General features: G+C 46.0%; 3 protein-coding genes and 1 long non-coding RNA gene across 6 annotated transcripts in view; 1 reads left to right on the forward strand and 3 right to left on the reverse strand.

Moving 5' to 3' along the window:
* APOD (apolipoprotein D) overlaps window positions 1-538 on the reverse strand; it is a 21,421-nt gene extending 20,883 nt beyond the window's left edge. Inside the window, exon 1 of the mRNA XM_068692773.1 lies at window positions 403-538. The gene's annotated coding sequence lies outside the window, so the exon portion shown is untranslated. The remainder of the gene's footprint in view (window positions 1-402) is intronic.
* Window positions 1-12,759, reverse strand: part of LOC137861397 (D-beta-hydroxybutyrate dehydrogenase, mitochondrial-like) — a 20,198-nt gene extending 7,439 nt beyond the window's left edge. For 2 of the 3 annotated variants that reach the window (XM_068692767.1, XM_068692765.1), the window contains exons 1-3: window positions 12,615-12,759; window positions 7,851-7,961; window positions 403-544 (exon numbers count right to left, since the gene is read on the reverse strand). In XM_068692767.1, the coding sequence (XP_068548868.1) occupies window positions 403-544; window positions 7,851-7,961; window positions 12,615-12,758 (397 nt within the window). In that variant the 5' untranslated portion in view covers window position 12,759. Of the gene's footprint in view, window positions 1-402; window positions 545-7,850; window positions 7,962-9,091; window positions 9,137-12,614 lie in introns of those variants that run through there. The other variant, XM_068692768.1, reaches the window with a different exon arrangement.
* Window positions 6,367-7,731, reverse strand: LOC137861404 (uncharacterized). Its single transcript, XR_011099581.1, has 2 exons — window positions 7,022-7,731; window positions 6,367-6,902 (listed from the first exon to the last, which is right to left on the reverse strand). It is a non-coding gene; the product is annotated as an uncharacterized lncRNA (long non-coding RNA).
* BDH1 (3-hydroxybutyrate dehydrogenase 1) lies at window positions 12,742-26,795 on the forward strand. The gene is made up of 7 exons (XM_068692764.1): window positions 12,742-12,894; window positions 13,959-14,087; window positions 16,274-16,346; window positions 17,710-17,820; window positions 21,987-22,128; window positions 23,717-23,869; window positions 24,873-26,795. Exons 2-7 carry the CDS (start codon window positions 14,005-14,007, stop codon window positions 25,340-25,342), a joined length of 1,032 nt encoding a protein of 343 aa, XP_068548865.1. The 5' UTR covers window positions 12,742-12,894; window positions 13,959-14,004; the 3' UTR covers window positions 25,343-26,795.
* Window positions 26,796-27,691: the final 896 nt, after the last annotated feature.

Consider the following 27,691-nt stretch of genomic DNA (forward strand, 5'->3'; position numbering starts at 1 on the left):
CACTACAGAAACGTCTGTGTGAGCCAGGCTCCAACAGCAGCACCAGAAGGGAATCGGGATCTGGCCACCCTATGCTTTCACGGACACTCAAGGAGAAAGAGGCAGGCTGTTGTCGTGCTGCCACACATCACTTTTTATGGGACGTGGGGTTAAAGCCTTACCCACTAAGCCAGTCTTGGTCTCTTGCCCTGCCCCTGAAGTGCTGGCCACAGGGGAATTCTCAGCAGCCTGAGCACAGCCCGGCCTGTCAGTCACACACGTGCAGGCCTCCAGGCTTGCTAATTGGGTTTGGGCAGTGCAGAGCAGGAAAAACCTGCCCAGAGTAGGGCCTGCTCCACTAGAAGGATTCCATGAGCACACCAAAGATGCTGCTGGCCCAGAGAAACAAAGATCCCCACATACCTTCCTCTGGGTCCTTCAGGGTCGCCTTCACAAAATCCACAGCCTGAGCCACCTCCTCGTCACTGCACACATTCATCTGTAGCACTTTCATGCGATCTGACTTCATGTTCTTCAGCTCCCTGGCTCCATCTCCATTCTTATCCTGCTCAACAGAGGAGAAAGACGCGCTGCTAAGAGGGACATGTAGCAGTGATGCAGCCTGCAGACAGGCACACTGACACAGACAGAAAATACGAGCTATTGACACTGCACAGAGCAGGTAAGCAGGGAGACCTGGTGCACAAACAGGCACACGAGCCACATGAACCAGTGTGCAACCCGTGGGCTGTTCCTATTCCATCAGTGACCCGCTGCTCTGAAGGGTCACAGAGCTCTTTCTGTTTGCTCCTTGCACAAAGGGTTTCACATCCATAACACTGTCAAATACCGTGCCAGCCTCGAATTATCGTGGGTGACTCTGCTGCTTCAGTCTCTGTGCTCTGCAGGTAACGCAGCAAACATTTATACACAAATCAGAACCAGATTTTCCAGGCTTAAAAGCAAAAGGCTAATTAGTTAGGCACCTTAGTCATCTAATTCCATAATATTGCCTGGCTTCTAATGAGTATTATTGTCATATTACTTTGAAAACAAGACAGCAGGGACACCTTTGGCATGCCTAACAGCAACTGTTGATGCTACAGGCTACAGCAGAAAGTATTTACAGCTGAACCTAAGTAACAACAATATTCTGCTGTTACAATACAGCAGAGCAGGATGCACAGGAATGCAGTGCAGTGGAGATCAGCCACACAGGACAAGATTATGGACATGAGGCATGAAAGGAGGAAGCTCTGGCCAAAGAAGCAAGACTCTTCTCTAAACTACAGATAAGAATGTAATGGCTATAATTTCCTTCCTATCATTTTCTTGCCTTTCCTCTTTTCTGCCAGGTCCTTCTCACCTTCTCTGTCAGGACTTCCATTTCAAAGACAGATGTGGAAATGTTTAAGAAAGGTAATGCATATAAAAACCACATGAATTTAGGATGGAATAAGGAAGATAGTTTTGAGCCCTTAGTTTATTAACGCCTCACTGCTGTTATCATTAGGGACACTATTACTATAATTTTTTTCTTTAGCCAAACCTAAACAGGGTTCAAATTCCTTGGTCACTTGCAGACGGGATTGATGCGTATGCCTTACAGCCATTCTCAGATGGTATACAACAAATAACACTGAGCAGAGCAGAGGTTAGCCATGCAGTTCCCTCAGCAGGCTTGAGATTTAATTCAACCTACTCGCTGATTTACAGGCTCTGCCTTGTTAGGGAGGCAGAAGTTCTGAATTGGTGAGTCACTGTGCCTGGCTGCCACTCTTCCCTGCGTACTCGATACCAACTCCCCCAGCACAAGGGCAAACAAGGTGAGCAACACTCCCCCAGTCACCTGCTCAGCAGCCTCCACAGAAAGGCGGATGCAAGAACTGTGTTATCGCTTCGTTTTCCTACGCTTATCTCAGGCTGCCTATTTAACGAATACAGTATACAACACCTTGCCTCTACTTTCAGTGCAGTGAGCAATGACATGCAACGAAGGAAAAGAGCTGAAATTCCATCTTGGCCTTGAGCAAAACAGGGCAGCTCTGCTAGCACCAACATATAATTATTCCAGAGCTATAATAGCAGATATCAGCTTCTGCCCCCATGGCTGCGTATCATTGCACAATTGACCTATTTCCAGGTATCCCAAAAAGAGAATAAGGACCTGAAGCTTTCTAATGCACAACAAACAGTGACAGCTCATACCTAGCCATGAAAAGAAACTCTGAAAGTGACGGTACAAGTAGTAACACAGTCATCAGAATAGTATATTCGCTTTAAAGTGGGTGAGGGTTGTGTGATGCCTCACTCAGTTCGTGGAAGATGCTCTTGGATCTCAGCTGTGAGTAATACAAAGTGACTTTTGGCTACCTAATGGTGAATAAAGTGGAGCTAATTCTGCTTGTAAAGAGAGAGGTTTACTCTATCTATGTGGGAACAAAAACTTAAATATATCCATCATCACAGAGCACTGAAAAGACCTTTCCATGCATATTTTTATTTTTCATAATCTTCTAAACAGAGAAGAAATACTTCCACTGTTTTTTTGTAAAGAAAAACGGGCAGTCCAGTAACTTTAAAATCCAGCATAAATTGTATTATTCACATGGAAGGCAGTTTTGCCCTATCGCCAACGCAACCCCACCTGCGATGTCACCTTCCCAGCTACAATTTGTTGGCAAACCGTGCTGATCTGGGAAGACTGACTTCACCATGAAGTATCTACTGGAACCACTCTTCATAGGGGACACCATCCCAGCTGCTATTTAACTGTAAAACAAATCAGTTAACTCTATATAAAGCAACACCCAGAAAGCCTGTTACCAAACAAAGCAGGCATTTGTTTTGAGGAAAGAAGTGAACACTGTTTATGTTCCATCAACTTCAGGGGCAGGAAGCACACTGCACTGCTCAGACACCCACGTGGTGCTTCCTCTTTGTTTTTTACATGGTGGATTTGAGTCTGGCATTTGTTCTTCCTCACATACTGGTGGTTCCTCCCCTTTGCGAGCAATCCCATACAAGCTGCCACCAAAATGAGGTAGCCACATCTTGGTCCTGCTCCATTGGCAGTTTTTTTTCTCTGCAACCTTGAAACGTGGTGCAAGGACCAAACAGACAGTCCTGGGTGGAAGCTCAGGACAGGGTTAACACAAAAAAAAAAATACTGCTGGGAAGATGGCATTGAAGGCCACCCTAATAAAAGCCCCTGAGATGGTGACTGCAGCAGCATGTCCTCCTTGGGCGCTATGTGTTTACAGACCTGAGCTGTGCTGCAGGCACTTAGTGCTCCCACCAGCAGGTCCCAAGGCAACAAAGCCCACGCCAGGGAGGGCCACTACAGCCCAGGGGGATCCCAGGAGAGATCCTGGCAGCGCTGGCCCCATTGCTCCTGCAAAACTTCTCCCCACCACCCCCTTGCTGTCACTTTTTTCTTTTTTCTCCCAGCTTCATTAGCGCTAAAAGCTGTCAAGCTCCAGCCCAGCCTGCTGCCCAAGCACCCTCAGGAGAGGCCCCCAGGGGGACTTGGCCATTTCCTCCTGCCCCCACAGCCCTCGACACCTCCTGCTGCCTACCTGACCCTGCGCCTAGCAGGGGCTGCTCCTGCACTCGGAGAACAGCAGCACCACAGCCTTCGCGCCCTGCTCTGACCCGGAGCATCCCGGTGCAGGACAGGCAGCTCTACAGGCACAGAGCCCTGCTGCAACGGGCTGAGCCATGGCTTCCTTCCAGGGAACCTTGTGGGATGAAGGATTAGATCCTGGCAAGGACCTGGGCGCCTGCAGTGGGATTTCAGTGGGAAGCAAGAAGCCATAAACACAGTGCTGAAAACCCTCCCTGAGCTGCTGCCTGTCTCGACGGCAACCCCAGGCAGACACTTGTTACTGCACGCTGACTTCTCCCCTCTGGTTGTGCTGCAGACTTCCTCGCACCACACAGTGACTTTGATGTGACTGCCCCCCGATCTAGCTGTGCCCTGTCCTGCCGTGTCTCTGGCTGACTCGGTGGGTAACGTTCTCCTATCACCACTGGTTCCCTCATTGCCTTGCTGCTGCCTACCCACACGTTCCCCTTCTGCATTTCCTCATCGGAATGCCTTGTATTTGCCGTTGCTGGATTTCAGCTATTTGTTTTCAGGCTGGTTCTGATCCTTTGGCATCATTTTGCACCCTACTCCCCCAGGAGCCTGTAATCCTCCCTGCTTGGCACCACGCACATTATTTTCCTAAGTGAACTCTCCATTCCGTGGCACTCCTGAAAAAATTTCACTGGGGCTGAAGAGCAGTCACATGCTTAGGGCATCAATCTGCTCACAAGACTATGAGGGACTGTGTCAAAACCCGTATTCAAGATGCATTTATTCCTTCCCCTTTAACCACTCTGCTGCTTAGCCAGAACGAGATTAGGCTGACATGGCACAGCCTGTTCCCAGTAAACTTATACAGTGCAAATCACGCTGTGAGCTAGGCATTTATAAAATTGACAGTTCAGTGTGCTGCAACTTCATCCCGTGCACTGAAGGTGAGCTGCCTGGTCAGTAATTCCAGAGCTCTGTCTCCTTTTGGGAGACAAGTACAGTATCTGTCCTTTTCCAGTCCTCTGCAAGTACCCTGGTCTCCAAACGTTCCTGAAAATATCACCCACGAGACAGAAAACACTTTGGCTCATCCTCACGATGTTCTTTAGTACATTCAGTACATTAGGAAAAATTGCTTTCCCGTGAGGGTGATCAAACACTGGAACAGGCTTCCTACAAATGTGCCTGATGCCCCATGCCTGTCAGCAATCAAGAGGCATTTGGATAATGCCCTCAGTAGCATGCTCTAACTTTTGGTTAGCCCTGAAGGAGTCAGGCAGTTGGACTAGATGGTCTTTGCAGGTCCCTTCCAACTGAACTACTCCACTCTGTGTAACCAGGCCTGGTGAACCCAAACCCATGCATTTACGTAAACATTCCCCATCCTTTCCCTTTTCCATCCTGCAGAACAAACATCCCCACCTCCTCATGAAAATTGCTGTCAGTAGGCATCTGAAAACAAATTATCTTTTCTTCTTGCAATAAGATCAAAGAAAATAAGCAATAGACTATTTCAGTAATTCTTATTTTCAGGTTATTCTGTAACTGATCTCTTCACATTTTTCCACCTTAATTCTAATATATTAACGGGAACTTTCCCTGTAGACTTACTTAACCTTGCTAAACAAAATCCCTTGTGCACTTGACCCTCTCCAGCAATATTTCAGCCCGCTTTCAGTATTCACTACCGATTTCAGTACAGTTCATCGCGTAACTTTATTTTTGGCTTCCTGATCATTGCAACTCCTTAAGCACTTGACAAGGTACCCTCCTGTATTTAATCTAAGAGCTTTTTGCCACTAGCAGTACATCAGGGACCCTTTCATTCTCAGCATAAAAGAACCAAGTAAGTGATGATGGAATAACTATGTGTGAACTAATAGCCTGGCATCTGCTCTTTGACAACTGCCCCCATACCTGCTCTGACCCCGCAGTGAACCTACAGCAGCTCAGTCTTCTTTCAGGACAGGGGAAGTTTCCTCGCATTTGCCACGAGCAGTTACATGCACACTGCCAATTACCACAGGGCAGCTGCATCCTCGGCCACACTGTGTGTGCACAGCTTCACTTCCCAGTAGTAATCGCTCACATGCTCATACCTTATTCTCCACAAGTGATCTGACCTAACAGCTCCCTGCCTTTACTGTTGTTTCCTGCTCCTTTTGGACCCATCACCCCTTTCTACAGTGACTATATGGTTTTTTTTGTTTGTTTTTTGTTTGTTTTTTTTTCTTGGAGCAGTCAGTTCTAGATTTATAGCCTTTCATCTCAAGTGCATTCTGCCATTAAGTTTTCAGTAAGCTCCTGGCTCATCAAAGTTGAAAGTCCTAGGACTTTCTTCCACATCAACCACCTAAACCACAAGGCTGTTCCGTGAGGATGCTGCTTGTCCCAAGAACTGCAAAAAGTATTCAGCTGTGCCACTTCAGCAACAGCTATCCAGGTAATTATGTTGCTACCAGACCATGTCCTTCAAGTGCACCTAAAAGGAGATAAAACACTAACAATCCAGACAGGAAAACAAAAACAACAAACCACTCATGAGTGAAATTCTGGGGCACTGAATCCTGGTATTCCATAGATTTATTAAATACAGAACAAGAAAAATCACATTCTTCCACTCTACTCCTTCAAGATTGAGTGCGTAGACAACAACCTGAAAGTACCTGCAAAGCAGCTAGGATTGCTGATGCATTTTCCACTTCCACACAGAATTTAAGCAGGGATCACAAAAAAAAACTGTCTGAGTAAGAAGCTGCCAGGCCAGATCAGAGAGGATGCCAAGAACTGCCAGGCCAGTCTGGGAATAGGTAATAATCTGTGATCAAGGAGTAAATTTATTTTTTTGGTAATAAAACAAACAAACAAGGCTTACATTGGATGCACTTAGTTTCTTTGTGGCTTAAGATAGAGTCTGACCCTCTCTTTTGTGCACTAGTGTGCTGCTTTCTGAAATAGCCTTCTCAGAACCACTCTGTCCCCTCTCCTTTCTGTTCCTTACACCTGCTGCTGTGCAAAGTGAACGCCTGACTTGCTATCACCACAGAGACAGATACCCCAGTGGAGCCTATGACGCTATTACTGAAAGATTTACAGAGCCTCCGTATGGAAATTTCCAAACAATGGCAACTTTCCAACAGGACTTGCTTGCTCTCAAGTTACACAATATGTCAGCTGATAATAACTTTCCCTTCTGGTGTGGGGGAAGAACGTAACCTCCGCTGAGATCACACCGGCAAGGAGGACCACCTTCTTTTTTGTTATTCTCACCCTCCACAATCTTCAAGCATCTCTGGTCATCACTCTGAGCACGTGGGCTAGAACAGGCATCTTCAAATAGCTTCTGTTCCATTGAAAAGTAATACAAAGTAAAGCAAAAAGATACAAGATACTCTTTCGTGTCATTTGTTAGCACTAAAAGCCATGGTTATTATACTACCAACTGAATTTACTTAAACTTACCTCCTTCCTTACGCCAAGATGAAAGGAAAGGAAACTAAGTCACTTTTCCTTCCCAGGTCTTCTGTGTTTGTGCTGATGTGTTAGGTGCTTTAGAAGCAGGAAAGTCAGAGTAGAAAACAGCATTTATCTCCATGAGCAGACAATTGGTAGCCCAGAGTTGTGATAGAATTATCCTATCAAAGCACAAGCTTAAGAGCAAAGAATTTGTAAAGAACATTTATCAAATTGGGTGCTCAATCCCTGCAAAACAGCAGAAGTAGCACTTGCACTGAAGGAGAAGAAAAAATATCTGAGAAATGAGACACTGGAATTAGGATGTAAATCCACTGAGACATCCATTAAGACAGACAGCAATTGGCAATACTGGAAAGAAAACACTCTGGGTGCTGAAGAACAGCAAGGCAGGAGAGGTGGCTTGGAGATGAGTTTGAGAGTGTCCCCAGAGGAAAGTGACAGTACAAAAGACAGCAATGGAGACACATGGAAAGACAACAAGCCATGGTGCCATAGCACTCTTGGACCATCAAATTTATTGCATGTGTTGCATTATTGCTGAGAGGCTTCCAGAAGTGAACTGGAACCTTGCACCCTACTGCGCAAGCTGCTGTACAGACACGCAGCTGACAGTCTCTGCCCTGAAGAGCTCAGAATTACAGGGATGACAAGATGCAACACGCCGATGAAACAAAGGAAGATAAAACGATCCTTGCCCACCGTACCTCCCACGGGTCTTGGACTAGGGCGAATGGAAGCTGCAGATGAAGAGGCTGTTCCTTGAGAAGCATTTTTCTCCAGTCACAGAAAAATTCTGATCAATGTTACTACTCACCGCTAGCAAACATCCAGCGAAAACAGTAAATCCCTTTGCATGGAGCTGTTTAGCCAAGGCATGTCCAAAACCTTTGTCACAGCCTGTTACGAGCACCGCCTTCCCTTCAACCTGTATGCAGAAAGATAATAACACGACACTGTCAGACACTGCAGTGGGGTAGGTACCAGCAGCACTGAGCTACACAACAAAGGAGCAGCTCGCAGCTCCACAGCCAGGGCCAGGCTGTGTTTAGAAGGAACCCTCAGCAACTAGGAGGTGATGTGGCTGCTATCTGGGCCCTGCGTGCGACTGAGCTCACCTGACCTGAACCATCCGAGCAATGGCTGTTCGATCCAAGTTAGCAGTAAAAATCTCTTGTAAAAGGCACCCCCTGTAAAACACCTCAGAAGGCGTCCAAAAGAGCTGGGATAATCTCCCTCCAGTCCAGAGAGTGCTCAGACCTGATGCATAATTCTGGCCAAGCATCACTCTACACAAAGCAATATCCTAAACTGAAGCCAGGTCATAGTTCTGTGTAGCTCAGCTCCCTTTCCCCGTGCATGGTGGTGAGCACAGATACAAGCCCCAGTGGCCACAGACCTGTTTGATGGCAATCGAAACCTAACAATTTCAGTGGAGTTTTGGCTGGGTCAATCAGCTTAGAGAAGGTAACCGTGTAGAAACATAACCAGTCCCCAGCAACTGTGAAATCCTAAATGTATTCAATTGCCAGTCTGTAACTATGTGTGTTGCCTTGACACCCTACCTAAAACAGCAGCTCATTCTTTCAAGTATTAGTGGCCAAAACAGTAGAGAAACATTTAAAAACATGCCTATCAGCTCACAGGCATATAGGAAAGAGCAGCACAGAAAACATCAGCATGACAGCGTGTCACCTGCTTGAAGTGCAGAGCAGCTCTTTTAGCTGCAGTGACTGCTGCGTGTACCCCACCTGCTCAGTGCACCACTCTCCATGCCTCACTTTACATGCAGCAATATTTCCTTCTGAAACACTGCACTCTTAACAGGAACCATGTATCAAATCCCACAGTTCTTTCCTTTCCTTCCTACATTATTATTATCTTTTGACTGGCAGATGAAGTTGGAGAGAAGATCTGATACTACATCTGCTTTGACACAGCAGGCCTGTGATAGTTCTGAAAACAGAATCCAAAATCCTGAATAGGATTCTGTACCAAAACATCGTACATTCACCCTATTTCTTTGCTTGAAAGCCATCGTTCTCCCTCTTTCCTCACCATAGCTGTGAAGCAAGGACCTCGTAACATTTAGCCCAACTTGCAGCCACCCAGCTGCAGTGCTCCAGACTGCTCCGAACTGAAACCCTATCTGTAAGGCAGTAACGTGATACAGCAATAAATATCTAGAGAATGCAATAAGGAAGTGAGCTCACTTCCATCTCTGTGGCGATATCTGCAGCTAATATTCTCCATTACCGTACTAACAATATCTAGAACATGAGCATTTGTATTTTACACTACTTATGTACAAACTGTACCATCTTGCCCAGCCCCTGTTTCAGACAGAAACAGGGTAATTAGCAGTGCTCTGATCTCTTGTTCTGCTGACGTGTGGTAGCGAAACGGCAATAAGGAATAATTGCGGGCGATAGCGATCAGTTACTGCACATACTCAGAATGAGCCCAAGCAGGCAGACAGCAATAGGCAAATGAGCTACACCCTGTCCCATCCAGTATCTCACACTGAAGTTATTGTTTCAAAGGAAGCTCATAATGAAATGAGCAGATCAAAAGTCTCTCCCTCATTTATCATACAAACACCCACAGCATCTCACACAAATACCAATTCCTACACTCACGCCAAAAGCACCCACATACAGTCTAGTTCTACCCAAGCTCTAAAGGTAGCTACAGCTAAAGGACAAAGGGTAAGTGAGAACTAACTATAGTGGTCAACCTTCACTTAATTTACAGTGACACAGCTCCAAGATATGCGAGGATCAATAACAAACCAGATCACAGATCTGCCAAGGTCACTTCCCACATTAATTCAGCAACCTGGCGCTTAGAGAAGAAAAGACTGGACTTTTTCCTCTGCCTTACCTCCCTACACCCTTTGCCTCTGAATCTTGAAGGAGAGGGACTCCCAGAAAGCAGAGGAACTGAGCAGGAGATAAAGAGATGTGATCCTTTTTCCACAGGCCAGAAGAGGCAAATGGATAAGATGCACAACCCTCAGCTGTAGTCAGCTCTCAGCAGCAGGTCTGAGCGGGACAGAGCTTACTCACGTGCAGTAATAAAGGAAGACCTATCGACAAACGGCTGGGTTGTGGTTGTGTCTGCATCTAATTTTAGCTCTCAGCAGTCGGTTTGTTTTCTCTGGTATAAAAAACAACAACAACAAAAAACACAACAAACCAAATACCAAAATGTATACAAAAATGAGGGCATGGAAAAAAAACATCTCCTCAGCTGTCTATAAGAAGAAAAGTGAGCAACAACCTACAGTACTGAAAGTTCCGGTGATTACTTGTTATTATTCTAATTGCTGGTAATAAAACACGTGACTACTATAACATGGTATATAACAGACCAAGGTCCCAGCAGCATTAATAAGCAAGCACAGAAAACCCAAGGGATCTAACAGATCTATCTGTAGCTGCCCTTGTCTTTGTGACATGCCTGGTGGACAGAGAGCTTCCAGGGATCGAACAGGGATCGAATCCATTGCCAAGGCATGCACCTAAAGAGATCCTATCACAAAAAAAAAAAAAAAAAAAAAACTCTGAACGCGGAAAAGCCTGACCATCCTCACCCTTTGAAAGTGCCCGAGATAAGGCCTAATAGGCCTCGCTCCCGGAGTTTGATAAGGGTCAATCTGCAGCTCACAGCTTGACACCGTGGTGAGACAGAAAGGGGTGACTATCGTGCAGGCAGAGAACTGGCTCCTGCCTCACACAACTGGCATCACAGTGACGTTAACCAATATTTTAAGGAATTTCAGGTGCCTCACTCAACAGGTCCTACAGTGTTCTCAGGGAATACTACAAAGAAAACTGTACAATGTTGTTGGGGCACAGGAGACCACCTAAGAGTGTGGAATAAAACCTTGTGTTGGAGGCGCTGCTGTGGCACCTTGTTAGAGTAACATTAAGGTACTGGTTAGGGTAATGTCTATATCACTGCCCGTGATCTGTGGCACTTTACCAGTAAAACACGTTCCCCACAGTCCAAATAGCTCCAGTGAGGCAGACTGGTTTCAGCCTGCAACCAGCTCAGATACATACACTCCACCAGCTTTTCCTATTGGCCCTATTTTTGCTTTGTTACTCAGTAAAACCTATTTTACTCAAGCAGGTGACATATCCAAATTACACACATTTATGGCAATATGGGCTAAGGAAGGCACTTTGCCTTCCCGAGGATTTGGGAACCCACCACGCTTGCCCAGACTTGATCATTTTCCACTCTGTACCACATTATTTTCTGAATCCTGTTCCCTTTGATGACCTCCCTTAAGATTTTTTTTATTATTTTTTTTTAAATTTCAGGTAGGCTAACTTGAAGATAAGAACAAACAGTTACACAGTAAACTTGGCTTGTTCCTTATTTCGAGTTGTGAATCTGAGGCTTTCAATTTGAGGAAAACAAACTGAAAATATTCCCTAAGGAAAAGTTATTTTCCCAACCTACAAAGATCTTTGGCTGCAGAGCATTTCCCAGACACACGATTCCTTCGCTAAAGGAATCTCTGTATTACTGATTTCCTGCAATTCTGGACAGCAGGTATTGCCTGGTTACAATGCAGAAGCGCACCACCACCTCTGTTCCAGCATGATGAATGTCCAGAGGGAAAAGTCATACAGGAAATTTTAAGTGCAAGAAGTTCGGCACAAGCTGTCACAGCTGAAAGGCCTTCCAAGCCAAAGGCTTACGGCCAAGTAGCGTGCCGTCCATCATCTTCATGACGAGGAGACACACAACTGCTCCTTGAACCTCTGGAGAAGGCCGTAGTGCTACCCTCACTCAGATACTCCCCTCTCCTTGTTTCTGATGACAGAAATGCAGATAGGATGGAGGTGCCAGAGGAGCAGAGCATAGAAGGCAAGAGGAGCAGGAGGCTGCAAACAGGTCAAAAGTGTTTTCTGCCCACGAACAAAATACGTCTGCTTGCAGATTCTCTCTGGTGCCTGCAGAAGCTATTTGGGGCATAAGCAAGAGCCAAGTTCGCTCCAAACCAGTGAAAGCACCCTAGACATTTTTTTATTTATTTTTGTAACGTATAAAAGGAAACTAGTTATGCAATTGTTCTATTCACGGGGCTTTTTTCTCCCTTCCACTCCCAAATTTAGAACGCCGGACCAAAACCCGCGCGTTGCTTGCTTTATGAACGTCGTGGCGTGAAACCGTGTTACAGTAGCGCAGAGGTCAGCCCTGCAGCAACACCGACAGCGCCGCCTCACTCAACCCCCCAGGCGCCATAACAAACCTGGGGGTTTCACCCCTCACCGACCCCATTTTAGCCCTTTATCCGCCCTTCATCCCCTCAGGCCCCGGGCCCCGCCGCGGGCAGGGCGCTGTGGCGCGGGGCCGCTCCCCCTGCAGCCGCCATTTTGTGCCGCGGGGGCCACCTCAGCCTCCAGCCTTGGCTCCTCTGCCTCCGCTCCAAGCCCCCCTCTCTCCATCCTCTCCCCCTGGAGACCCCCTACAGAGCCGGGCAGAGCTCCCCACGCCCGGCTCTCCGTGAGGCGAGGGCGCAGCGCCGACCCCTCTGGGTGCCAGCCGCCCTCCCCATACTCACGGGCAGGGCGCGGCGAGCCCGCACCGCCCGGAGCGGCGGCAGGAGGAGGAGGCGGTGAAGGAGGCGGCCCAGCCACCGCCCGCCGCCGCCCGCCAGCAGCCCGGCGGCAGCGCCCAGCGCCAGCAGCCCGGCGGTGCCCCGCATGGCCGCAGCCCGTGGCGGCCGCAGCCTATCGCCGCCGCCCGGCCCGGCCCTTCCCCCGGCCCGCCCCCGGGGCACCGGCACCGCCACAGCCTCATTCAAACGGCGGCAGCGCCCCGCAGCCCCCCGCCGGCTTCAGGTAAGGCGCGGCGCGGCTCCCTGGGACTCCCCCCCGCCGACATCCCCAGGGGTCGGCATCTTCCCCTCGCCACCCCCGGGCTGCCTCCACCTGCTCGGGGCCGGCAGGGAGAGCACAGCCCCCCGGGGCCCCTCCGCAGCTGGCCTTGCTCCGGGCCGGGCAGCAGCAGGGGGTAGGGGCCGGCCGGACCCCCGGCACCTCGCAGCGCCGCAAAGCTGCCTTCATCGAGGTTTCTAGAGCTTTCTTTTCCTAGCCTGCTGTCCAACAACAGCTCTTTTATCGGGAATTTGACGGTTTTTTTGTTTTTTTGTTTTTTTTTTTTTCGTTTAGGCCTTTCACGCTGCAGGCCCCGAAGCTGTGGCAGCAGCACAGAGTTCAGCAGAGATATAAAAAAGACCCCCAAACTAGGCAGCATTTCTCATCTGTAATGGAGGAGGCTGTGCTTTAGGCTGGGGAGACATTTTTTTGTGTGCCTGTGTTTGCATAGTGTGCATTGGATCCAGTTTATCCAAAGGGGATATGATTGAAATCGACCTTCTGTGCTTCACTCCAGCTCTTGAGCTGTTTTCTTCCCCTAATAACTTACTCATTCCGTGTGCATCGTCCAGTTAATTAATTTACAAAGAAATTTATTTTTAAGCACGTGGCTGTATGAGCCATAAAGCCCAGGGATTGCTTTGGGAACACGTAACGTAACGTCACCCGTGGCTTGAACTTCTGTTTTAGTTGAAAAATATTTTCTATTTCTCACTTGAAATAATATATTGCATGAGTTAACAACTCAGTTTTAGCTATTTCTGATGATATAGTTTAGGATGCATTAAACAAAGAGAAACGGACGTTTTCTTGAAATGACTTCCTGCTCGTCAGTTTACGTGTAATCTTTTTCCTTCTTTAAAGGCAGCTCGAGGTGGCTGAAGGTTGAGCCGTTTATCTCGGTGTGAGGGACAGCCAGGGGGAAAGATGAGTTCTTTGGACTTGATTTTCTCTTTGAAATACTTGGAGTCAGCATGACTTACAAAATAATTGAGCAACTAAAGCTGAGGTGCTATCTTGTCTTGCAGATCTAAGGAAGAACAGCCTTGTTGGTAGAGTGTCTTAATTGGAACCATGTTGGCAACCAAGCTGTCCCGGCCTCTCCTGAACATCTCTGTGAAAAAACTGAATTTCAAGGACCCAGGGAATGGCTTCAGGTAAGTAACTTGGTGAAGAAGACGTGGAAAGGAACTTGGGTTGGGTAATGAAACTGATAGTGTTTTTTTTTCTTTTTTTTTTTTCTCTTCTGAACATGAATAGGCAAAAAAATGCCTATTTAATTCTAACTCCTAGGTCGTCTGATATATATATATATAGTGTCTAATGGGAACCCTCCTAGTTCAAATTCAGAGCAAATTGATTATTCTCACAGGGCTTGCTTTAAAGCAAGGTTCCCAAACAATAGTGTGTGTATTGCTAATTGTAAACAAGCAGTTTAATGGACTAAGCTAGAATTGCCACTTCTGTTGTTGTTCCACTGCTATTGATAGTGGTGTGTGACACCATCACTGCCATGGATGGCTCCCATGACAGAGCTGTAAAGAGCAAAGATAGCAAAGCAATTAAAGATTTCCTATGCAAACAGGTTGACCCTTTTATCTGCTATCTACTCCACAACAGACTCAAGCAGCACCAGCAGGAATCTGTCTGCTGTGGCCTTAAATATTCAAATTAATGTTTTATTAAGTTCAGAAAAGACTTTTTTTTCACTTTGTGCTTCTTGTAGTTGGGGCTTGGTACAAAGTTTTATGTTTTTTGAACTACCCATACACTGCTAAATCTGAAATGGAAATGCAACTGTTTGTCTGAAAGATGGTGTTGACCATGATAGCAGTATCTTAATGCACTAAGGTAACATTTGCGTACTTGACTCTTCAAGCTGAGAAATGCTTTTATTAGTGTAACTGAACAAAAACAAATGTGTGGTTACAAGGACAGATTTAATTTGTGGACCATCTGTGCATTTTAAAAGCCTCAGTTGTGATCTCTAGAATTCAGTCATGCAGATGACAAAAATGGCTCATGGTACCTTAGTGTACTTGAGGGCTAGCATCGTCTATGCTTCTTAGCTGTTTCCTCTGATGACATTCCTGCTGATCAGCAGCTGGCATCGACTTTAATGCCCTTGCCTTTGAGTCAAGGTAGAAAGAACATGAAGCAGTTATTCACTATAGGTTACTGTGAAGAGTGCAGCAAATCAATTGTTCACTGTGCTGCAGTGAAATAACAGGACCAGATGTGACACTGAAAAATAAAAATTAACTTCATACAACTAAAAGAAACATTATGAACGTATCTGGGCACTTTGAAAAACACAGAGAAGCTTAGTGTTGAGACAAACGTTCTAAGCCAGGATTCCGGTCAGTAACGTTAACAGGCAGTTTGGGTCTGGGGTCTGACGTTTGCAGCAATTAAATTGGCCATTGCTGTTTCAAGAGTTGATTGAGCTTCTGACATTGAAAGTTAGAAAAAGAGCGGAACTGTGAAGAGCAGGAAGGTGAGTGGATACCATTACCTGTATGTAGGTCAGCTCCCTTCCCACCTGCTTCAAAGCTGTTGTGCTGTTAGACCCTGTCTTTAGCCCTGTTAGCAGAAAATGCAGCTCAGAGGCCAGAGTGTCCGCAGATTGCTGTTCAGTGTTGTACAGGTCACCCTAGGAGTGCCTGTGATGTCTGAGCAGGAGATAACTGTGGGTGATTAAGCAAATTCACTTAGAAGAGTGGCCTGGAAGATAATCTCTACTGAAGGATAGATGTTAGAGGAACCAGAGAGCAGCTGAAATACAGCATGTCTAGGGGAAAGCCAGAAGGCAGGGGGCCATGTCAGGGCCCAGATCGAAATATGAAAAAGCAGAGATAGTCCAGAGAGGTGTCTGGCAAGGATGGAGGACAGGGTCAATCTGATGTGTTGTCTAGGCCTGGTTTTGATTAATGACAGTAAGACCTAAGACAATGTGATGCTACTGGTTGCATAGCTTTTATAAACAGACACTCACCTGGAAGGCATTGTTGCTTTGCTGTGGTCTGTATTTGTGAACACACTTCGTTTACTTCAGACTCAGACATACCATGCAGAGGAGCTTCAGATCTGCATGGCAGATACTGCTCAAGAAACGAGTATCTCTTAGTTTAAGCAGTTGCAAAGAGGAGATATAAGATCTGTCTAAGAGTATCTAATGCATAGATAGACGTTGCAGAGGAAGAAATGTCCAGATTCTGTCCTCTCAAGTGACAGTCTGCACCATGTACAAAGGTAACACCACATTCTCTCTCATGTGTAATGCTGCAGCACGAGGGTATGGACAAGATCTCCTGTGCCTGATTGTTCTGTATTTTTTTAACAGGCCTGTGAAAAGATTTTGCTTCCCTCTCTTGTCCTCATCTGGTAGCCGCTCTTATGCAAGTGAGGTTGATCAGGTGAGTGTGATTGTGGTTTCCAGATTGGGAACCAGTTCTACTGAGCTGGAGCTTTAAACTCCCTGAAGTCTGGTGACCAAATTCTTCTTTCCTATTCGCCCGAAAGACTCCGAGCTGGACCTCTTCAGCATACTCCACATTCTTTCCTAGCACAGAGCTTCCATTGACGCAACACGGTACATGCTACTAAGGATGGAAATAAACAATCGCACCAGTGTTTTTTTTTCTATTTTTGGAACTCACTCAGCAGATGAAATCTTCCACCTTAGAGTGGAGGGTATTTCTATGACAGGTTCTTAACAAATCTCTTTCCAGTGTATGGTTGTATAAAGTCATGTAAACAAATTGGTGTGTCCTCATCTTATTCTGGAGAGTGATCCCCTTCTTTAATAGCCTTTTCCTTGAAGGCGGTAGCTTGACAGAAATAGTGCCAAGCAAATGGAAAGGGGTTGTTTTGCCCTGTTGTCTGTCATGTGGCACAGAACTCAGCACTGTAGCAGGGCTTGAGCATGCACATCTTGCTCTGTAAGCCTTGGACAGAGTTGAAAGGAATTCAGGTGCAGCCCTCACGTCATTGCTAGGTGGGACTGATCAGTCCCTGTGTATCCTGTGGAAGGCCACGTTTCTAGTTTTAACAGAGATGAGTTGGAATGAATTGCAAGCAGTTACTACCTCATCCCACCCACAGCAGCACCTTGCTGCATGTGCACATGTTGCTGCTAGGATGTTTGATGCACTGTGTGGTTCTCAACACGCTGCTTAGCTGTGGCCTCTCTTTGGGCTATGGCAAGGGGTTTGGAGAAGGAAAGAGATGTACTTCTATTCAAATTAAAAGTTAGAAAGATCAGAAGACAAAAAAAAAAAAAGAAAAGATGAATCACCAACTGGTCTTAATTTCAATTCCCTTGATTCTACTTAGCTTTTAAAATGCAGCACCAGAGGTTTTATACACTAGAGGGAGAAAGATAAATGAGCAGTCAGTAAGGTTAACATACCGCCTTTTTTTAGTCTACCTATCTTCCCTACACCTTACAGGCTTCAAGGCACGGAACAATAGGAGCAGTTGCTATTGAAGAAAAATAATTCATTGAGAACTCTCTGGTATATTTTCAGATTTCATGATGGATGTGAAATGCCAGAGAGTGATAGTTTGCTTGGTCTCTGCCTTCAAAGTTGTTTGCCAGAGTTGCTAGAACCTGTTTCTTGTCTTCAGGAGGCTCTGGGTGGCAGTAGCTGGCAACAAGCATAGAAAATGTCCCTGGAACAGACTGCTCCTGGCCAAGGACATGGTTTTGTTCTGCGTACTGCAAGTCACTGATTTTGAGTACTCAGTTCCATCGCATTGTTTTGTTTTGTTTTGCAGATCGGCAGTAGAGCTGTGCTTATAACAGGTTGCGACTCAGGGTTTGGATTTGCCTTGGCCAAGCACCTGCATGCCAAAGGCTTCATTGTTTACGCTGGCTGCCTGCAAAAGGTAGGAAAACCAAAAACTTTGTTCTTCATCTGTGGCACGTGAACAGACACAACAAATCCAGTCTTTCATCTCCACTCTGCAGAGCATCTTGCCAAGGAGAGGGAGGGTTGTTGGCAGCCCAAAGGGAAAGGCACAGGTGCTTGAATTTCATAGAGTATTTATCTAGTCTAGACCATAACCAGCACTGCAGAAAGGTTCTTATTTGAATTACAACACTGTAGTCTGTTCCAATCCCAGTCAACTAGAACCCCACACCTGAGTTTATAGGCTTATTCATAAGTACTTTTAGTACCAGGCTGAGTCTGGATCTTTGGAACTGCACTCAGTTTATACATCATTATTCAGAGTTTATTGTGATTATTACATCCACCAAGCCACCAGTGATTTTATAGCATATGGTATGAGGATTTATTTCTGTATAGGTGAATACAACCATGCTCTAGTGTGCATTTAAGGTGCACACTGAACTCGCTGTGAAGGTGGTAAAGTCCCACTAGTGCAACTGAGAGCAGATTCAGGCCACAAATAGCTGAGTGGTGCAGTTGTTGATACACTCTCTAAGAGCAGTCAGAGATGCCTCATCATGGTGAATAACAGCTTTAGCCTTTCCTTATGAAACACTGGCACATTTTCAGCAGCATGGCCATTTCCCGATGGAAACAAACCTACTCCTCAGGATATCCTGGGGTGGGTCAGTTACTTTGATCCAAATCTTTTTGCTCACTTATCACTGCAAATGTGTCCTGAATAGTTGTATTATTTAAAGAGACTTAGTCAGGTGTTGTTTTCTTTTTTTAAATGTTATCAATACTTTTTCTGATGTTAGTCTTTCCATTATTACAAAGTTTTGCTTAAATTATTAGTTTCTTTCTGCCACATTTTTTTCAAATGAGAAATTTGTGTTCAGATTACTCTGTCCCCTTGCGGTGTCTCAGCCTTGGGTCAAGGCTGTATTTTTTAACATGGGCTCCCTCTACAGGCTTCACAGCAGAACAAGATACCTTCTATAAACTGCTGCTTTTCCAAAGGTATTGAAAAGGGGGAGGGTAGAAAGCTGCTTTTTTTGCAGCTATTTTTGCTCTGCTTTTGTAACTAAAAGTCAACATTAGAAGAGATAATAACACTGAGACTTAAAAACCACTGTTCAGAATAATTGCCTGCCTATATGTTGACAGTAGTCCAAAATTTCAGAGCTACAGGGTTACTTCTGTATTTCACTTCCTCAGTCTGAGCTGCCAGAAAGACCTGATCTTCAGTGAGCATGCGTTTAACTGTTGCTGAAACCTCCCTTCCATTTTGGTGTCTTCAATACACATGCTACTGCAAGCACATTAATGGAAAATCATGGACTCTGACAATTTCAGAATAAGCTGAAACAAAGCACATGACTGAACTCCTTTTAGCTTTTATCAATGTTTGTTTCCTCTCCAAGAATCAGCAGAAATCTTTGCTTTATCTCTGTATAATTAAATGCTGTGTTTTTTTTTTAATCTGGATTCACGTTCCATGTTCCAAAATCTGTGTGACCATGGCAAGACTGGTGACAGCAACTGTCATCAGAAAAAACACTATAAGCTCCCATGTTCATTGTCTTCAGGTCATATACTTTATGAAAAAAAAAAAACAAACAAGTTCTTAGCCCTGTAGAACTAAACTCCAAGAGACTGAGCTGACTTCTATTTATGCCGTAAGTTTCATCAGACAAAACATAGATAATTTTGATCAGTGTTATTGTTGGTGCTGATCGTAGGGACAGAGAATGCCTAGTGTGTTTTAGGTTCTACGTGGAACTAGAGGTGGAAGTAAGAAGCATCACGTTTTGCTTGTAAACTGGGTATATTTGTCCTATCCCTCACTGAGAGGAAATGAGTATGAAACTGGAGTGTTATTTTCATGTGACTGCTTCTCAGAGCACAGCTGCACATCAGAAACATACTCCAATTTGGGCAGCCATCGTGTCCCCTGGGTGTGCACTCTCCTTGCAGATAAAAAGTGTGTACAGTGCTGACCTTTCATTAGGAAAAGTTTCCTAGAGCGGCCAGATCCTGAGTGCCTGGCTGTTTTTTGCTGAAGACCTGGGAGGTGTTTGGAGTCATGACTAAGGGAACCCCAAGGATGCATCCCTGCTAAGTGCTATTTCACACTGTTTGTTACTAACATTTTCAACAACAAATGTATCAGTGAGTGTTGATGCTTTGTTGCCAAAAGACAGTAGTAGACTGGATCCCATGAACAATCATGCTGCAGCTGTCTTATTTTTCCTCTTTGGTTAGCAGCTGGAGGAGCCAGCTGACACGAGATGAAGAAGGTATTTTTCCAGCAGTATCTGTTACCAGTGGACATATGTGGTGTTTGTCATGGCTGTCAGGAGTGTCGTGCAATCCCTGTTTGCTTTGCTGTGTGTGCTCAGGCCTCTCAGAGCTTGCAGGGGAGTGAGCAGGCAGAGGTTATCTGAGCAGCCCAGCATGCAGGCAAGTTCCTGGAGGGCCCAAAAGAGTGCTGAGAGCCACAGGGTGTGACGTGCCACTTCAGGGACGCGGTGATAGAGATCCAAGCTGATGGCCATGAGAGTGACCGTGGAAAGAGGAAGACGAGGCAGTGGTGTGCTTTTTAAATTTATGAGAGCTGGGTCCTCTTGCCATGGGGCCTGTGGATGCATGAGGAGGCCCTTCCACTGCTGTGTGGGGCCCAGGGGCTGAGGGATGTGCTGTGCCTTGTGCCAGGAGGACATGACACAGTCACAGGGTACCTGGCTGGAACATCCCCCTTCTGCCCTTTGTGAAGAGCCAAGGGGATGACCCTGTGGGCCTGGGTGAATGGCTGGGGTCTAACTCTTGGGTCAGGATCCCAGCTCAGGGAGAGCTTGCAGAGCCAGCTCAGTGAGGGAGGAGGAAGGGGATGCTGTGAAGTTTCCAGCAAAGCTTATGAGGCCTCTGACGCTGGTGCACTTCTGTGGCCTGTAGACTTGGTCATGCAAAGAGAATTGGATACTTAGAAGTCCACTGCTGCACATCTTTTGCCAAAACTTCTGACATGTTGAGCCACGTGCTTTTCTCCACCTTGCGCCCACGTAGTGGCTCCTGGAGTTTTCTCCTCTGGCAGGTGATTTCATAGCACCTTGCAGACCTGGCACTGGAGGAAGAAGCACATTGACTTTGTTGTTCTCCTTTTAGCTCTATCTGCTGATTCCAAGGGGCTTGTATGCTTATATTTGCTGATTCCCTTTTGGCAACTTACTCCCTTTTTCCCCTTTTTGTGCCATTTGTGTACTTTCCAGTGCTTTGCCATACGTGCTGACTTAGCACCAAAGTGGGTTTGAGTGAGCAACAAACTTAGCATGAAGCTGTTTTTGTTCACCATAAAACCAAACACCATAAAGCTATGCATGGGACTTCTAATGGCTCCATTTTGTATGCAAGATGCTTCTGTGTGAGGAGAATGCAGTAAATGCCTTCTTTTAAGGACTAGCACTAACCAGTATTAACGATCTGCTTTGGAATAAGGAAGGGTGGAGAAGATAAAGGAGACGCCAGGTACCCCAGTCAGTGAGCTTCGGGGTCCTGTGTGTGAGCCCAGCAGATAAGCCCAGGAACAAGAGGATCCAGGAGAAGGTGTTTTGGAAGATAAGGTGGCCCAGAGACGGAGCAGTGTGTAAGGCCACTCTTGTATGGGTAGTGTGGTATCTGAAGTGGGCTCTCTGAGGGGGCAAATGGGCAGTCTGAAAGCAATTCAGGGATAGCTACAAATTCATACTAATATTGTGTGTATGTGTTTTATACCGTTACCACTGCCACACTGTTTGTTGTGCCCCATGCACAGGCCAAAGTGACCACAGCACCTGTGGTAGTGGATCATAGCTTGATCTCAGAGCTTGTACTGGGCAGGAGTAACCTTGCTGGGCAGATCCAGCTCCGCCTGCTTTGTTGGTTGCCACAGCAGTTTGTAGCAGCCAACTCGATGGCAGGGCTGATGGTCAGGTGGAACTGCTCAAGGAATGGTGTTCTTCTGCAGGAGCAGCCCTGTCTGTGCCCTTTTGTACTGCAGGACTGTCCTGATCATTCTGATTGCCCTGCGCACTCTCTTGCTTGGTTTAGCAGTTGATACACGTTTGATCTTACACATAAGTTCTTTGGCCAGATTCAAACCAGCTCTTTCTTCCCCTCTAGGACAAGGGAGATGGTGGCTCCAAGGATCTGGACAACATGAAGAGTGACCGAATGAGAACTGTCCAGCTCAATGTCTGTGACAGCAAAGAAGTGGACCGAGCAGTGGAGCACGTGAATAGCAGCCTGGAGGACCCAGAGAAAGGTTGGTGCATCCAGAGGTCTGTCAGGTCACACGAAGATAGGTGACAAGAGCTCCCTCAGCTGGGCACCGAGAGCATTTTCAGGGCACACTTCAGAAGCTGAGCAGTAATACATTGAAGGGCAAAAAGCTTTGAGGAGCAGCAGTGCAGAGCAAATGGTCTGTTTAAATATGCCATATCAGAAGGCAGCTTCCCACTTGCACCTTAAGAGAACATCTGCACACAAACAACAACAAAAAAAGAACTTGACTTTTTTCTTCACTAGCTCCCGTAGGGACGTAAGCAGAAATTGGGGTGGTGCTTCAAGGCCCTGGGATGAGTGCTTTACTCCTGTGAACTGATGTTTATTGTGACCCTCTTTATGTCTTAAAACCTGGCCAGTGCCCAAAGATTGTGGATTAGCAACCAAAGTATCTCCCCTATACTTTCTAAAAACGAAGGAAATGGAGATGTTATCAAAAGGATTTCTAATGAAGCTGACTATTAATGCTATTGTAAATATTACCATATATTATACATTTCATAGTTCCAGGGGTAGTTGTACCTGTCTTTCTTAGCATGCCTACCTCATTCTGATGTGAAGACAGCAAATTCTGTTCTGGTACTATGAAAATTCCTGTTGCTCATGCATTCCTAAAACCTTTCCACCCTTTGGTGACCTGCATTTTTGTCCTTAAGGAGTGTCCCACTTCAGCACCTGAAGGTTGTTCACAAACAGAACAGCCAGTAATTTTTTTAGTTTGGATTTTGCAAAAAACTATTTCTTTTACTTTTTTTTTTTTGTATTTATTTTTATGTATACATTTCTTTTTTATAAAGTTTTCCAGCCCTGTAATCTCAAGCATTGGCCAAGAGGATGTTGCTTTCTCTGGGCTGCTTCTGAGAACATAGATCTAGACACAGTCAGTCAACAGCTAACAGTAAGATTTTATAAAAAGTACAGAGATGCCAACCCAGACCTTTCTCAGTCTGTTTCCTGTGCAATTAGAAAATACATGAAGCGAGTTCATTTTATTCCAAATTCCTTTCTAAACTTTGTTTTCATTGGCAAATAAGTTGATAGCTTCTGTTCATATCTTGCTTAGAGCAGAATAAAAGGGAGAGGCCATGGCAGGCTCAGCCATTTCCATATCCTCCTTACCAGTATTGCAGACATTCTAAATCTTATGGTGACACAAGAGATTTTACACCAAAAGAATTACTTTTGTTTCTTACAAAGTCTTTTCTATTCTTATTATTTGCCAGAGAGTGTCTTTTGCTGCTTTTAAAAATCATGATGGATAAAAAGAGAATATCAAGCAGAACAGCTTGGACAAGCTGAAATCCTCTGTTTGCTGTTTCAGAATTTCACTGGAAGGCATCCTCACAGTACTTTGTGGTTGCAGTGTTGGGCAGTACAAACAGATTTTGATTGTGGTTATATTTGTTCAGGAGACTAAGGTTTGCTCTGGGTTCTCTTCTATCTGGTTGTCATCATTACAGGTCTTAAGGAAGAGCTTTCTGGTTCAGTTATCTATTAACCAGGCCTTTTCCAAGCTGATCTCATAGGTTTCATAGAGGGAAAACTTTCTGCTTGATTTTATCTTGTAGGGCTCTGGGGGCTGGTTAACAACGCTGGGATCTCCACATTTGGGGAAGTCGAGTTCACCAGCATGGACACCTACATGGAGGTGGCTGAAGTGAACCTGTGGGGCACTGTGCGAACCACCAAGGCTTTCCTGCCGCTCATCCGGAGGTCAAAGGGTGAGTGATTTCCTCCTGACTTTCACTTGGTGGAGCAGGTCCTTTGCCCTGCCCCGTGTCTTACTGTGACAGAGACCAGAAGGTTTACTACACTTCTCCCTGCACCACTGGCCACCTTCCTACCTTTACAGACAGAATGTGACCCACAGCACAGGCACAATGGCTCTGGAGCTCACATGAGCCTCAGTATAAAAATGCAAAATAGTTCTTGTAGTGGGGCCAACTACCTGACTAAATGAGGATATTTTTTACTATATGTGGCCCAGGGAGCATTTCTCTGCCATGAGAAGGTATCTGCGTCTGTGGTTGAGGTTGCTCTTTCTCATGTAACTCATCACAGAGCACTGATAGAAAGTGCAGAGAAAGGCAGACTCTGGTTAGACTGCAGCATCCAGTCTCCTACCAGCACTCTCCCCTGCCATAATGGAAGAGGAGGAAAGACCCAGCTCTGTGCCCAAAGCCATAATCCAGCTGTCACATAGAGAAGGATGCAGTGGACTTAGACTGCTTTTTCCATTTGTGGTACAGGAGCAAGCTATGCCCCTTTGGGAGGCAGACACTATAAGCTACTGCTGGGCTCCTGGATATTGTGCCTTAGCCTTGCAAATAAACAAGCTCAGTCTTGGTGCCAGAGGTTTCCTTTGCTGCTGCTTCCTCTTGGCTGGGCTAAGTCCTGATTGCTGCTGAGCAATCCAGTTTCCCACCGTGCAGGTTGTGTCCAGCCTCTTCGGTGTTCCCCATAGCACCACGCTTTGTGTGTCGCTGTGTGCCTGTGCCCTGGGGTGCAAGGAGCCAGAGAGCACCCTGCAGTGGGCTTCTCCTGCCTGAAGGCTGGTGCATAGGGTGGGAATGCTGAGATAGAGCCACCAGCGGGTCTGCCAGGCAGCTCTTAGGGACATGCAGGGAGGGATGGATGCATGTTCAGGGATCTGGTGGGAGGTTTGCGTCAGGTATCTGCTCTGCGCATCTCAGCTCAGCTGTGCTCTACCTGGCCCCCACCTAGGTCGTGTAGTGAACATCAGTAGCATGATGGGTCGGATGGGCAGTCCTGCCCGCTCGCCGTACTGCATCACCAAGTTTGGCGTGGAAGCCTTCTCCGACTGCCTGCGGTACGAAATGCAGCCCCAGGGGGTGATGGTCAGCATCGTGGAGCCGGGCAACTTCATAGCTGCCACCAACCTCTACAGCCCCGAGCGGATCAAAGCCATAGCCGACAAAATGTGGGACGAGCTCCCTGAGATAGTGCGCAAAGACTATGGCAGGAAGTACTTCGACGAGCAGGTCAGCAAGATGGAAACGTACTGCAACAGCGGCTCCACAGACACCTCGCCGGTCATCGAGAGCGTTGCCCATGCGCTCACCTCCACGACCCCCTACACCCGCTACCACCCCATGGATTACTACTGGTGGCTGCGCATGCAGATCATGACACACATGCCTGCGGCCATCTCAGATCGGCTCTATGTCTATTGAGGCCTCGCACTCCTAGGCTACCCCAGTGGGAAGTTTGTTTTGAAGAGAGCATTGTACACAGTTCCCTTTTTTTAAATTTTTCTAACCTCATTTCAGAGTACTGTATTTTAGCTCTAAAGGGTTCATCTAAACATCTGACATAACCTAAAGGGCAATAACTTGCAAAGGGTGCTTCATAGGCAGGAATATATTATGTTTGTGCAGGGACGTTGTTTCTTTGCTATTTATTTCATGTAATCCTTCTTTTTTTTCACCTCAAATGTCAAGTTAAAATCGTTATTTAAATTGCAATTGCTCTTAAGTGGTTTCAGAATAATTTCAGCTGTTGACCGCACACAATTTTCAGAATTCCTGCCTAGGACGCAGCCTTCGCACTGTATAACAGAGGCCCTCCATGCTGTAGTGGCAAGCCACCGCCTCCTGATGACTAAGTGTGTCCAACAGACTTTTCCAGGCCTGATTACAGTAACCCAAGGCAAAGCAGAGACTTCTTTAATTTGGGGATCAGAACTCAAGACATTCGAAATGCTGAAACCAAGCAGCCGACCCTGTCCCTTCTTCTCTGAGAATTATACTGAGAATTACTAGAGAAAAGGAACCAGTCTGCTTTTTTCACATGCTTTCTTGGAGTTCAGTCATCCAAGGACTCAAGCCAGCAGACTTTTCCCACAGGAGTTTCTTAATCGTATGAGCATTCCCATGAGTGTGAGAAGCTTTACTCACAGGGCTGCAGGCATCAGGATTGACCCCTAGTAACATTTCTCTTCTCTTCAGTAGTAGTTGAATGCCAACTCCTAGAGTTTCCCTTCAGCTCCTATAATCTGCAAGGGTCACCCCTGACCACAGGGAAGCAAAGAGGGTTATAGTGAATCAGATCAGTGAATGCCATTCTTACCAGGGACCTCAGTGTGAGTTACACTGAAGTATTTGTACAGCACCACGCACAGAAGGCCCTTAACCCTCGCCAGGGCCTCCAGGCACTACTGCAGTGCAGGTGCCATTAATAACTTCCATTGAAGGAGTCACTGAGCCGAAGTACATCTAACAGGATATAAATCTAACAAAACGTCCATAACACAGTAAAGTTAACTTTAGGTGCAGTGTAATTTCCGTGATGGTTATGTTTACATGTCTGTGAAACATTTGTTTTGTACTGTAAGAAAATAAGGAAAGGAAAGGAGAAAGAAAATGAAAGAAAAAAAAGGAAGGAGAAAGGAAAAGAAAGGAGAAAGGAAAGGAAAAAGGAAAGGACAGGACCACAAAAGAGCCTTTCATGGGGAAATGTTGAAAGAGTTAATTTGTTTAAGCTCAAAAGGAAAAAAAAAATTAAAAAAAATAATTAAAATAACCATTGCTAGCAAAGTTGAAGAGAAGGGATCTCATGTGCTATAGTAACATACCATGACGTGATCAAACTCCTTTGGCTTAATAAATGTATACATGAATGGTAAAATTCAGAGGCTCCCTCTCTGTTTTTTTAACATATACGGTGAAAAGCTCATACACTTTTTTTTTTTAATTTGATGAAGTTCGTGCTTGTTTTTATACATACACACTTAACTCAGAGGCATATTTGCAGCATAGAATTTTATATGTCCACATTAGCGCAAGACTTTAGTATGAGCACTGGATGTATCCTCCTGCCTCTCGCGACAAATATGCCAAACCCCTGGACTCTGTGATCACAGCTCTTAAGCCTGCACCTGTACCAGATTGACACAGGTAACTGAGGGCTGTTATGGATCACTCCCATGGAGTGGGAAGAGACTGAGCTACAAAGAGTAGAGGGGATGGCAGTGATTCAGCAGGCCAGGCATACAGCAGGTCACTGACAAAATAAAACTCTGGGAGAGACTTGCCAGCTGGAGGTGCCTCTCTGAGCTCTGCTCTCTCTCTCTTCCCACATATTTCTTGCCAAGCGGAGGCACTGACACAACATCTCACCACGCAGCAACCCTTGGGCAACCTGGAGTTGCCTTTGTGCTTGGCAGCTCCATCACACCAGTGCTAGAGGAAGAGGCGTTGGGCCACTTTCACTGAAGGTAGGACAGGGACCTTCAGAGCACGCTGGATTGAGACCATATTGCTGCTGGGGAACGCATCCCTCCTCTTCCTCTTTGGTAGAGACATAGGAGGTCTGCCACCACCTCTCTACATATCAAATCCAATGGGAAACGAATGGCTCAGCGCCTAAATGATTGAACCAAGGCCATCAGAAAGCCACTGGCTGGCTTGTATTAATGTTCTCCGTGCAGTAGCGTGGTTGAGATCTATCTGCCTCAGCTCCCCGGGAGATGAGCAAATTGTTACCGGTGCTTTCTGTGGTAAGACTCTCTTAACCTAAAAATA

The sequence above is a fragment of the Anas acuta genome, chromosome 9 (assembly GCF_963932015.1).
Source record: "Anas acuta chromosome 9, bAnaAcu1.1, whole genome shotgun sequence".
Classification (NCBI taxonomy): Eukaryota; Metazoa; Chordata; class Aves; order Anseriformes; family Anatidae; genus Anas; species Anas acuta.

What these genes read in the sequence shown, in the direction of transcription:
- BDH1 (XM_068692764.1), top strand. Translation starts at nt 14,005, where the DNA reads ATGTTGGCAACCAAGCTGTCCCGGCCTCTCCTGAACATCTCTGTGAAA. An exon ending in CCTGGAGGACCCAGAGAAAG is followed by an intron (nt 22,129 to 23,716) that starts GTTGGTGCATCC and finishes TTTATCTTGTAG; the next exon opens with GGCTCTGGGGGCTGGTTAAC. An exon ending in GCTCATCCGGAGGTCAAAGG is followed by an intron (nt 23,870 to 24,872) that starts GTGAGTGATTTC and finishes GCCCCCACCTAG; the next exon opens with GTCGTGTAGTGAACATCAGT.